Source organism: Pagrus major, chromosome 3 (genome assembly GCF_040436345.1).
Source record: "Pagrus major chromosome 3, Pma_NU_1.0".
Taxonomy (NCBI): Eukaryota; Metazoa; Chordata; class Actinopteri; order Spariformes; family Sparidae; genus Pagrus; species Pagrus major.
This window is the reverse complement of record NC_133217.1, coordinates 20,062,979-20,075,932: the sequence shown is the minus strand read 5'-3', so window position 1 is coordinate 20,075,932 and position 12,954 is coordinate 20,062,979. Positions and strand designations below refer to the sequence as shown.

Here is a 12,954-nt window from a genome sequence, read left to right as displayed (position 1 = left end):
TGTGTTTATTCCCATCACAATTTTATTATGTGACTTTATACAATAAAAACAGACATGACAAAATACAGATGCAGTACACCAACAGTGCTAAATGTGCTGTAAAGAAAACCAGCTTTGTACAGTTATTGAGTTGACCATTGGCTGTTTGACTGAAGCATTTCAGCTTCAGCTTTCTTATCCACCAACATACAACAGAAGCTTTCCACATCCTGCCCCTGGGAAAATATGATTCTGTTTGGAAACATTTTTAAACAGAATCTGCACAAGAAGTTCAAATAAATGCAGGTAAAAGCACTTCAGGAGCAGTTTCTTTACATTGTCACACTCAGCATGAGTGATTTCAGGAGTACACGTTTGGTTTCCAAGAAAACTGGAAAACACCGGCTATGATACAGAAAACAAAATTAACACAGTTAATGCCAGTCTATGCCAGGGCCAATACAAAAAGAAAAAAATAAATGAACAAAAAGTAAGGAAATGTTTCATATGACTGAAGTTAAACACTGCAACTCATGGTTACACAATTTACATTACAGGAGATGGAAAAGCACAACACCTGGGGAGGAAAATAAATGTGTTACCTAAATAAATGAACCAAAAAGATACATATAAAAAACAGTGCCTGAGGTGAGCTTCAGCCTGACGCTGTCTGCCAGTGTGCAGCTAGTGAAAGGCCGACCTCTTTGTTTTTGGTTTTTGGCATTAAATGGATACAGCACAGTGCACTGCAGCATCCAACGTTCCCAAAGTAGAAGAATGACTGAACTCTGAATGTTGACATGTTGACAGTTTGTCATGAAGTAGACCAGGCATTTTGTCTGTGTGATTATACTTGTTTTTGTGAGCAGTGACTCAAACTGTAGACTGAATCAATACAGAGACAATAACAGTTCTGTAAGGAGGAACATGAGAACTAGCGAACAACAATTGGTTAAAATTCAGAGTCCAGACAATACTGCCCCCTGGCTTTCACTTGATTATTACACAGTAATATGGTCAAACAACGGATGTAGTTAATTGACAGATGTTTTGACAATCAAGGCTGGCAGTTTGGCAAAATAACAATACACTGTAACATCAGGAAAGTCCTCCAGAGTTATTAAAATATTTTCTTCTTTTTGTTCTTCTCCAAGGTCCTGTAGACACAAGAGGACAGAAGAGCGGTCAGAATATCATTTTTCACTTGTTATTATTTTGTAGTCTTCATAACACACGGGGTGGGCTGGGACTGGGTCCGGACTGACTGGCCATGGGGTCCAGATGCGGACCCGAGTCCGGACTTTGAAAAGCCCTGGTATGAATCATAACCTGAACATGATTAAAAGTAGGATACGGCATAACATGACTACTGTTCATATAAAAGGTACTAACTGACAGATGCTGCTGATGATATGGCACAGACCAGGACTCTAATGAAGTTACATTTGAAATAATAGTCTAAAAGTATTATAATTGTAAAATATTGTAATGAAAAGATCAGTCTGCTCTGCCCAGGGCCTCAAAATGTCCACATACTGACCTGCTGCAATACAGGTGTTTGTGGTAGCCCACATCACAACATGACCATGGTATTATAGGTGTAAAGACAGGAAACTGGAGTACAAAGCAATTTACTGAGAACTGGGGGTGGAAGGTGCTACAACCAGTGTTGTAACATCTCTCTGTGGGAATCTGAAGGGGTTTTTCTTGTTATTATTTCTGTTGGATCTCTGCACTAATTACTCCCTAATGTAATGAGTGAATGGAGGAAATTAAATAAAAAAACAGTTTTTATTCACATTTTCTGGATTTTGATAAAACACTTTGTAGTTAGGTTTAGCAGTACTCAGACTCCAGTTGGAAGTAAAACTTCACTGACACCTTCAGTCTATAGTTGAGTGAGGCCTGTAGACTCTTCTCTTCATCTCTATAAACCATTACTGATCATCAGATGTGATAATGTGTCTACCTGGAGGCGTCTAGTTTCTGCTGTTCCAGAATCCTCTGCTGGGCCTCCCAGCTGGCCTTCTCCTCCTCGTACTGGCGACGTTTCTCTTCCAGTTCTCTGTGCTGGGCCTCCAGATTCTTTTTCATTTGCTCGTGACGCCTCTGGAGCTGCAGGGACAGCAAGGTACAGACACAAGCTTAACAAGAATGTAGGAAAAACAAACTAATAAAAAACAATGAACTGCCTCATTAGTTCACCTCAGCCTCAGAGTCTCTGAGCTTCTGGAGCTTCTCTTTGACCTTCATCTCAAACACTTGTTCCATCTCTTGTTCCATCTTCTTCATCTTGGACACGTGCTCCCGTCGCTCCTCCTCCATCTGGGCTAGAGGGCTCCTGGAGACATAAACCAGTGTTCATACACTTGTATGAACAGTGTGCATTTGAAATGCACACTGTGGCATACACACCGTCACAGTTGGACATTATATGAGCAGAAAAGGAGAAGAGGCAGGATGAGGGAAGGAGTGCAGGCCTGGTTTGCTTGCCTTCCCTGGAAGCTTTCTGCAATAGACGGCCTCAAGTGAGGTTTGTAGCTGTGAGATGACAGGGCTTGTCAAGAGAACAGGCGCTATAGAAGAAGAAACCCTGATTCTGATACTAACCACGCCTTGCTACAGTGACATCATAACATCATGCTACACAAGCTGTCCAGATAAAAAACACAGTATCCTGAAGGTCATATTGGAGGTCTTAAGCTTTTGGGCAGCAGTAGCTGTTGTCATGATATCATTTTATAACGTAGTTTAATGTATTACCCTCTTCTAATATATGTTTGTCTACTTTTTCTACCAGTTGATGTATATCCTGTACCGTCCTCTGTATTATTGTAGCTGGACCAGCCAGGCTTTGTACTGTACTTTTGAAATCTCACTAACTTATGGGAATGGAAATACATGTTACAGTTTTGTACAGTGGAATTATGGTTGACATTTTGAAATGTATTTGTATTGGGGAATGTAAACACCTGACAGCAGTTAAGCAAAGAGTGAATCTGATAAAGAAACTGAACGTATAGTTCGCTCCTTACTGTTTTTTTTAATCTAATTGTAATAAAACAGTGTTAATTGTATCCTGATGTGCACAGGTATACTTTGGTTGACTGATATCATGTTTGTTAATGCAAAACTCGTATCATATGTTAATAAGGAATGTTAATAGAGGCTAATAAAAACATTTTTTACATTGTTATTAATGTTAAATTAGCCTTTTGGCAAGTTAGCTAGCTAAATTAGTATATTAGCTGTGTAGAGGTGAGGGCTAATGGCAGCACAGTCTACTGTTTCAACAATTAGCAAGTGACAGCATGCTAAAAAGTTATATATATATATATATATATATATATATATATATATATATATATATATATATATATAAAGATATATAAAACATCTGTATACAAACAATGAGACAGTCACTACATTACCATAAAAATGTAGCATTAAGATCAAAGCCACTTATCAATAGGGTTATCACACTGATAAGCCTAAAGTCAGATGAACATTTTTCATACATTTTTTTAAGATGATATTTTTGTTGTGGTTAGTTAACATTTGAATTTAATCATAATAAGCTGAATTGATTACATTAGTGGATTTTATTCAGATCCACTGTAACTGTTGGTAATGGTGGCTTTGCCTGCAGTTTTCAACCAGTTTATTTGATGTTTTTTAGCCAAGTGGGAGATACTATGGCTATCTTACATATCAAAATGACAACTAGAAGGGGTGGAGTGCCAGTTTTATTGACTGCCGAACTTATGGTGAACTGAAGTTATGGCTGCTCATAACTCCACTTTTTACAATATAATATATGTGTGGAATAAATAATAGGGTTAAATAATTATGTATTTATTAGGGATGCAACGGTAGAGTTTTCCCACAGTTCGGTATGCATCACAGTTTTTGGGCCACGGTAACGGTACGGTTTCGATATCTTAATGTAAAACTACTCACGCTAGCAAAGGCAATATTGCATGTAAAAATAATTAAAAGCAGATATAGTCAAACCACAAACCTTTATTATAAAAATTTAACACTTATCTTAATTGCCTTCCATAAAAAACATATGCAGTATGCAATCAAGTTAAACAGCAAACATTACTGTAGTATTGTATTGTATTGTATTGTATTGTATTGTTTGCCTTTGTGTATTGAACCTAACAGGGCGAATTGAACGGTTAGATAAAATATTGAATATTGTTGCATCCCTAGTATTTACGCATGCCGATTACACAACGACGTGGGTAAAAATCACTGGTTAGTGATATCATCATTATTGTGGGCAATATATTGTGATTGTGAGTTACTCTGTGATTCCCACCACTCATAAATACTGAAATATTAAAAAGCCAGTGGTTGTATAATATTTAGCCACAAGTTGCACAATGGCTGCATAGTAAGGTCTTCATATACAGCATGTGATGAAACTGCAAAGCAAGTAGCCGAGGCAGATGATTGACAATATGCTTTGGAAAATGACATTGATTGGATGTATACACAAGACCAAACTGTTTCTCTAAACATAACTTTTCAATATTTAATCAAACAAGTATATACAAAGGGAAACAGTCCTTTGAGGCAGGGAAACAGAGAAAGGTCAGAGATAGGAGTATATTATAAAGAAAGTGAAGTAACACTTACATGCCGTCAGTCGTCTCAGGTCTAAAAACAAACAAACGCACATACACTTAGCATGCTGCCATAAACCATGCATTAGCTTGTGAGAGTGTGCTTGTGATTGCTGACAGCTGCAGATGGTGGATTAGGAGTGAGATGGTGCTTCAATTAGTTCTGTCAGATTAGACACAATTGATATGATACAGTGGCCAGTTAGTGGGGGGTTAGTAATGGCTTGTTTGGGCCAAGAATGGGTTTAAACTTTTGAACTGCCTCAGTGACAGCTTGCCAACTTTAATCTGTGGGTCAGCCACTGCAGACTTTGACCTCTGAACTGTAGTTTCCTCCATGTTTACACAGTGAAAAAGCTGCTCAGAGGATCCTGATAGAACCAGCAGCCAAATCAACATTATCCCATAATTTTGCACCATTTAGTTCATTTCAGCAACATGAACTCCACAGTTCAGTGCACTCTGTACAGATGAACTTACTTGGTTAGCTGTCCCTTGTTCTTGTTGTTGTCCACACCATTATAGGTGACCGCAGCAAGTTTTCTGCTACGGTAGTTTTCATAGTGAACATTGTTTGTCACATCCTTCAGGTCCTGCATGTGGGTCCTGAAAAAACAACAAGAGTCAAGTAAAACAGCATATTTGCTCTCACAATAAGTAAATAATAAATTGGACTTTAATGGAACAGTTCACCCCAAAATTTAAATTAAGTCATTCTATCTTCTCACCCTTGAAGTTTCGTATTCCTCAAAACAATGACAGAACATACTGCTAAACAATTGATGTAGCTGGGGACATAAAATCTCCAAGTCTTCAGAAGCTTAGAGATCTCAAAGTGATTTGAAAAGACATTATTTACACCCTGCACTGTGTGCACCCATTCAGCTGGGGTGCGCACTAACGCTAAAAATACTGCACAAAACAGGGATTCATTTTCCACAGAGTCATGTCAGGCATTAGGCACTAGCCTTAGTCAAGCATGATTTATCCTGTACTGGAGATTTTTTGCTCACCTGATGAGCATGTTCCGCAGGATTGTAAAATCACAGTGCTCTCCATTTTCCACTGTAGAAAAAGACAGACAGAGCAGTTTAGATAGGATGAGCACATGAGCAGAATTGATTCGTGCAGGGATTATGAATACAGCCAAGAAAAACTACATTTTATAACAGATGGGTTATTATTTTCGAAGCTCTGGCCATCAGTTATATCAATTACATAAACATTGTTATTATGATGAAGTGATTGCAGAGATGTTGAAGTTTGGTGATGTTGCTAAAAATAGTCAAGTCGATGGGGCAGCAAACACAAGCAGTCAGATGATCAGACACACCAACAGATTAGCCAGATTACCTCTAGAGTCTAGACCACTTTATTTGGAGGTAAAACTTGAACTTGAGTACCCTTATAATCCCTCATTGCAAAGGACAGCTGTGTGTGCTAACGACTACAGTAAGTACAGTCCTTTTCTCTTTAACATAACTTTGATTCTATTGGAGATTTGTTTACAGTCCATCTGATCATCTGTGTGTCTGTTTCATGCCTTATCAAACTTCTGTTTTTTGGGGAAACTGGGATTACTTTGGTGAGTACAATAACCAACCAACCAACCAACCAACCAACCAACCAACCAACCAACAAGCCAGCCAGCCAGGCAGCCATGCAGCCAGCCAGCCAGGCAGCCAGCCAATGGAACCAGTAGACAGAGCTACAAAAATATAACCCAAGTTGTAATAAGCCATAGTATTCCTTTAAGTGAATAACAGCATTAAGTCTACTGGTGTGGTGAGGTGTCTGCACAGAGCCCAAAGGATACTAAAAGATAACACCCACTTAGCCACAGTCTGTTTGCCCCACTGCAATCTGGCAAAAGATACAAGAGTATCTGCTGCCGTACCACAAGACAACAGAGCAGCTTCATTCATCAGACTGAAGTCACTGTCTACACTACACCATGAATAGCTAATGTTTCTGAATTGATCACTTTTAATTCTTTAGTCTATACAGTTTTTGTGTAACAACAAACAACAAAAATGTTGTCACAGTGACAGGAAACGTCACAATACCAAAGATACCAAGGTGGCAATATACCAAAGAACTTGAATACATGCACAGCATGAAATAGAAGATAAATTCCCTGTATAAATATAAAGGCACTGCATACAAATAAGTGATAATATGAGTATATGAAAACAAAGACAACAAATACAAAAATAAACAACATGCATAATGCATACACTCTGTCTTGGTCAAAAGAAAGTCATATAATTCAATTATTAAATATATTCAATTAAAGCTAATTCTTTATTTCGGTCTCAGTACTCATTTATCTATTCCATATTTCACCAAGGGAACCTTAAAGAATATCCTCACCATGTTTCTTCTGCTTAAGGCTCATTTATTTGACCAACTAGATTATTTAGTGGTTTATTCGCTTATATTTTCTTATTGATCACTTGCACTGCCTTTTGTTTGGTTTGGGCCTTCACAGTTAATTGCCTCAAGACTTTTCAATGCTTTTCATGGCCCTGCAGCAGCACTAAAGTAGCTAGTTGTATACCAGAAGTCCTCAGCAGGTGGCATCATGTGCTGCTCCTACAGTAAAGCTCACCACAGTCCTCTGAGGTTTCTCTGGGCTGCTGTGGTAAAATAACTTGCATAGCTTCTCAGGGACCGCCCTCTTTCCATATTTATGCTGACAAGGAGCCAAAAACATTTGTGGCATTCCAAAACTCACTTCCCATGGAAGCCAAACACGGGTGGCAAACCAATTTCATAGTAGCACTCCTACCAGTTGTCCACTAGGCTGTACTGTACTCAGCTCTTGAGCTGTTGTTGTTCTCTGAGACAACAACAGAATCTATACGACAGGGAATGTTCCCCTCACAGCCTCTAACACATTAGCTTCAGTAAATACCTTGAAGTCACATTCACACTGTGACTCAGTCCTCATCATGTCAATATGTTATCATGTGTCATAGGTGTCAACACAATGTGAAAGTTGACTGTGTTCCAGTTCTTTGGTCATGAGAAGTAGTCTAACTGGCTGCAGAAGAAACTCAAAATTCTTAAGAAATATGACTACAGATTACATGAACTGGTATTGTTTACTATCAGATGTTTAATTAGTCATTTAGGAGTTAAACAGATTAGATACACATGTATTAATGGTACCCTGTGGATTAATCTTCTAATCTTCTTGTGACCACTGAAACATATTGTGTGTTTCCTTGAGGACTACCAAACGTGCTCAGTGTATCCATCAAATCCTCATGTTTCCATCAATGTCTGAGGGGCATGCTGACAATGGACCAACTAAACATTATTAAAGATTGTGCGGCCTGTCTACACAGGGCGGATGTTGAGCCGCCTCCCTGCTGTTGTCTTGCTAGTTGTGTACTCTCCTGTTATCTTTTAAAGAATCATGCGTTTCATTTTATCTTGCCCTAACCCTAACCCCAGCAGACAAACAAATGAACAGTGTTAAGATTTGTGTTAACATGTTATTATCGCATTAACTCTGACTGCCCCAAGTGTATATACATCTTTTTTGTTGCGGACGAATGGACCGAATGACTGGTAAAGTAAGAAACTACATGTCTGACTACTACAAGTACAGAAAATAAACAGACTTTTTTGATAATTTGGTCCAGCCTTCCTCATGTCGATGTTTAGTGTGTGTCTGTGTGTGTGTGAGTGTGTGTGTTGAATATTGGGATGACAGCAAAGCAAGAGCACATGGATTGTGTTACTGCTTTGCAAAACATCTACACATGATGTCTGCTCAATAATCTAATGACTGTGGAAATTTTGGTGTTTGCATGTGTGTCTGAGAGACAGAGAGAGACTCCACTTGGTTGATCAATTAACAGGCTCTGATCAGTTGACCTGCGACCTCTCACCTTCAGCCACACCCCAGGGGTACTGCCTTCCGCGCACTCGCTTTCCATTGAGCTCGATAATGGTGTTGCTACCGACTACAGCCAAGGGTAAACGATCCTGCAGAGAGGTGGGAGGAGGCACAGCTGTTGCATAGCTCATACACAATGGCTAAAAATACACTGTGGGCTGTGCCCTAACATACACATAGTACGAATGACACAAATCAAAAGACACTAAAAACCTCAGAGTCAGTTTCATTTAAAGTTGCCCTCCAGTCCAGTCACAGTTTAGACTGGACTGGAGGGCTCTTCCTGACTCTTCTTGTTCCTACAGTTGAATGTTTGAGCTTCACTGTGTAGAATGATGTACATACAGAGTTTAACACAAGAAGGTTGTTTTCACATTCAGTACTTCTGATTCTAAGTGGCGGGCCTACAAGCATGTTTTGTGGCATCACAAATAGTTTGGAAGCCAATCCTGGTCCAATTTTAAGCATACACAGGTGTGATGTGGGAACTTGAAGCCTCCAGTGCACACACACTGAGAATTGACGTCACAGTAATGTAGGAGACATCTTGTGTCCAGTAGTTAATCTTTTGAAAAGGACAGCATTTACATATTCATAGACTCTGGAATTTTCAATGAGGGACATGTAAGATGCCATTTTAAGGATTTGAACGTGTAGTTACAGTTTTTTTCGGCAAAAACGATGTCAGACACACATTAGAGAAGTTGTACATATTCCTTAATACATTAATGTGTGGTTGCTGTACAATAACGGACCTTGATTTTTCTGATCATCTTCATCTCCTCCTCATCATCCGTCTCTGGGAACTCGTAGATTTTGATTTTGTGCTCCTGGATTTCTTTCATGATCTGCACACAGCAGATAGGAAACAGTGAGAGACAGGGTTAAATAGATCAACAGCATGAAAGGAGACGGAGTAGAGTCAGCTTTAGGGGAACAATGTCAAAACTTATACTGGAGAATACACACAGGAGGAGGAACCTACCTGTTTGTCAAGCACACACACACACGTACACAAACAGCATCACTGTGTTGGAGCAGTATCTGCATCAATACAGTGTGATGAACTTGCACTGCTTCCTCAATACAACCTTACAATATCCACGTTTCATAAAGTACAAAAAAACAATACCCTCTATTCACAGCAAAATAAGTCCAACTAGACACTGAGTAGGTCATTAACCTTCAGCAAGACACTTGATACCAGCCACTTGAATACACCTGATATTTTCGCTCATGACATTATTCCCTGAAATATTACCAAAGAGTGAGAAAAGTTCCTGGATCTGTCCCTTTATTCACATCCACGCAAAAACTTAATGTGGTCTATCATGGGCCGTGTAGGATCATCAACAACATGCAAAATTGGATTAACCTGGACCTGCCAGCCCAGTGTCCTGAGGACACCTCCCTGCAGAGTCATGAAATGACTCCAAACACAACAGGACGCCGTCTTAAGGTCACTAATTCCACATCGTCAGACATGGCCCACAGTTCACAAACACGTGTAAACTGCTCTCTCAGGACCACAGGACCCCAGGGTGCCGTAGCCTGTGTAGATGCTAATCTACATGCCTGTCTGCTAACTTACACTACAGTCCTCCTCATACAAGAACAAAGGGACAATCACTGGACAAACAGTGTCTCACTTTTGCCTCATCAGCAAGAGGTTCCATTATGTTATTGTAGTGACTATGAGAATTATATCGCTGGTAGAAAGATTAACAATAGTCTGTATAATAACCTTTATTAGAACCATATTAATATCAATATTTTGGGCTATAATTAAAATATTACAGCTGAGACAAACCAAATGACACCAGTGAAAACACCTCCTTGGTGGACGTAATTAATGAATTACCGGACAAATGTTCAGACAGACACAAATTCCTCTTAACGCTGTTCATTTTTTGATGTGCGATTAATGCATGCACGTTATAACCCTCAGCCTACCCCGTAGTTTGGGATATCAGGAAGCGATGCAGCAGTAACGTTGTGGATGGCAGCAGAAACAAACCTCCTTGTGCAGAAACGGATAAAGAAAAGGGTCTTTTGATTGGCAAGTTCAGCTTCAAAGCCAGATGGTTCTTTCTACAAGAACAAAGTTATTTACATTTACTGTCGATGTGAACTGAGTTACCACCAGAGTACGTCCAGTCTCAAATACCACTTGCTGGCTGAGCACACAGCTGATGCAGAGGGCCCTCGTCCCCTCACCAAAGGTGGATAACACCTGAACAACTCTACATGTGACAAACTTTCAACAGCGATAGCTAAATGGGTGGCTACAGCTTTCAGGCCAATTAACATTGTTTAGTTAAGTGTAAAGTTGGACACTGCATTGTGTTAGTATTACAAAGGAATGTTACATTCAGGTCAGTATGCCCATCTGTTGTTGCTTGTTGGGCTTGAATTTGCCATGTTATGATTTGAGCATATTTTTTTGAGCATGCAGTACCTTTGAGGTTGAAATTTAGAAAGATACGCTGTTCACAATTACAGGTTTCCCTTTAGTTTGGATAATTTCATATCAAATCATTTGCTGTGGAATGTTAAGTGCCCATCTAATACAAGATAACAAATGTTACAAGAAACCAAATCCAGACAGAAAAAAAACCTGTTACTGTATTCACAAAGGTTAGATCCACAACTATGAATTTCAGCTTGGTTCAAATAATAAAAAAAAAGTCTCTGGACCACAAGTCGAAATGGGGCCCCAGGACCACGAATAAGAAAAAAAAATCTGTTTAGTGAAGCAGACAGGATGTCGACTGTACTGTCCACTACAGTGGATATGGTTAAAAAAGGTTACCGGTCAATCAGTCAGAGGTGACACACACACACACACAGTCACACACACACACACACACCTGTCTCTTGAACTGATGACACTCCTCAGGAGTCATTGTGTCGGCTTTGGCGATGAGAGGGATGATGTTGACTTTTTCATGTAACCGTTTCATGAACTCAATATCGAGGGGTTTCAGTCTGGGGAGGAAGCAAAGTGAGACAGTTTAATGGTCAGTGGAGCAGTGTGTGGCTCTGGTGTAAGCTGTGTGAGGCAGTGAGTTGCTGTCACACACAGGGTTCAAAATTAGTTTCACAGCTTGACCTCAAACTGAACATCTGGATGGACCAGACAGGTTTGTAAATCTGTCTGTTTTGAGTCTGAAAATCCTCCTTCAAATGTCATTATAATGCTTTACTATTGTGTGTATATTTGTGTTGTGTCATACGAATGTTCTTTGTAGCATGGCCTCTTAACTTCTTCTGAGTGATTATGATTGATAACAACTGGTGACTTTTCTGGGCCCATTTTAAAGGGCTTGTTTGATACACCAATTACACTCAGCCACAAACACTACAATGGGAAAGTCTAAGGAGCTCAGCATTGATCTGAAAAAGCACATTATTGATTTGACCAAGTCAGGAAAGTCACTTGGAGCCATTTCAAAGTAGTTACAGGTCCCAAGATCAACTGTACAAACAACTGTTTGTCAGTATGAAGTGCATGGCACAGTGTGATGATCAGGAAGGAAAAGGCAAACTATAACCTGCTACTCAGAGAAAATGTGGTGTATAAATTACTAAGTAAAGTTACTTGACTTGAGGCTATTGACCACGTGTGGCCCACTACGTTTTTTACTTTGTTCCATTTGCACTGCTGTCTCTTAATTTCCACTCACTATCTCTATAAACACAGGTCAACAGTCTTGATTCTTCTTTCTTGCTGAGGAACATACTGTAAGGTAGCTAGGCTAGTAATTGATTCACCTTTATTTATTCCTGACTACAGAAGTCATTCTGACGGTTATGTAGTCTAACTTAAGGGTGTAGCGTCACAACCCATCAAAATCTAAAGACTGATATTTAAGCAGTAAATTATCAAGCTTCAACTCTAAACCAGCTGTTTATCATCTAGTGCAAGTGAAACAAGCCTGATCAGACATTGCTATATTCTATTCTTTAAAATTGCCTATTTGAAATACAGCTTTTTTTCCATGACTTTACATTATCAATAGGATCCCTGTAGTACCTACCCATGCCCAGACGGAGCAATGAAATACAGGCAGCACTGCACTCTGCTGTCTGGCATCTGCCGTCTGTTGACCCGGGACTCTGCGTTGAGGTAATCCTCAAACTTACTGTCGATGTAGTCGATGACCGGCTGCCAGCTGAGGACCACATATTATTTACAACAATGTTAGGTACAGTGACACAATTAAAGTGTATTATAGTAACTTAAATTAACCAACGACAGATGGCTTAATTCACCAGTTACTGTTGTCAACTGCATCACCAAAGCCAGGGGTGTCGACGATGGTGAGCAGAAGCTGCACTCCTCCTTCCTTTACCAGAACCTTAGCTTGTTCAACCTGCAATGACAAATGCAGACACTAATCAGTCAAGAAATGTACAAATGATTACAAA

At 39.6% G+C, this 12,954-nt stretch overlaps 1 protein-coding gene across 2 annotated transcripts in view; it reads right to left on the bottom strand.

Annotated features, from left to right (window-relative positions):
• Window positions 1–12,954, bottom strand: part of LOC140993475 (septin-7) — a 29,615-nt gene continuing 16,661 nt past the window's right edge. Inside the window, exons 3-13 of one of the 2 annotated variants that reach the window (XM_073462922.1) lie at window positions 12,799–12,899; window positions 12,564–12,698; window positions 11,394–11,511; window positions 9,279–9,371; window positions 8,516–8,612; window positions 5,627–5,678; window positions 5,094–5,219; window positions 4,627–4,647; window positions 2,185–2,320; window positions 1,949–2,094; window positions 1–1,136 (exon numbers count right to left, since the gene is read on the bottom strand). In XM_073462922.1, coding sequence (XP_073319023.1) covers window positions 1,100–1,136; window positions 1,949–2,094; window positions 2,185–2,320; window positions 4,627–4,647; window positions 5,094–5,219; window positions 5,627–5,678; window positions 8,516–8,612; window positions 9,279–9,371; window positions 11,394–11,511; window positions 12,564–12,698; window positions 12,799–12,899 — 1,062 coding nt within the window. In that variant the 3' untranslated portion in view covers window positions 1–1,099. The remainder of the gene's footprint in view (window positions 1,137–1,948; window positions 2,095–2,184; window positions 2,321–4,626; window positions 4,648–5,093; window positions 5,220–5,626; window positions 5,679–8,515; window positions 8,613–9,278; window positions 9,372–11,393; window positions 11,512–12,563; window positions 12,699–12,798; window positions 12,900–12,954) is intronic. The other variant, XM_073462923.1, reaches the window with a different exon arrangement.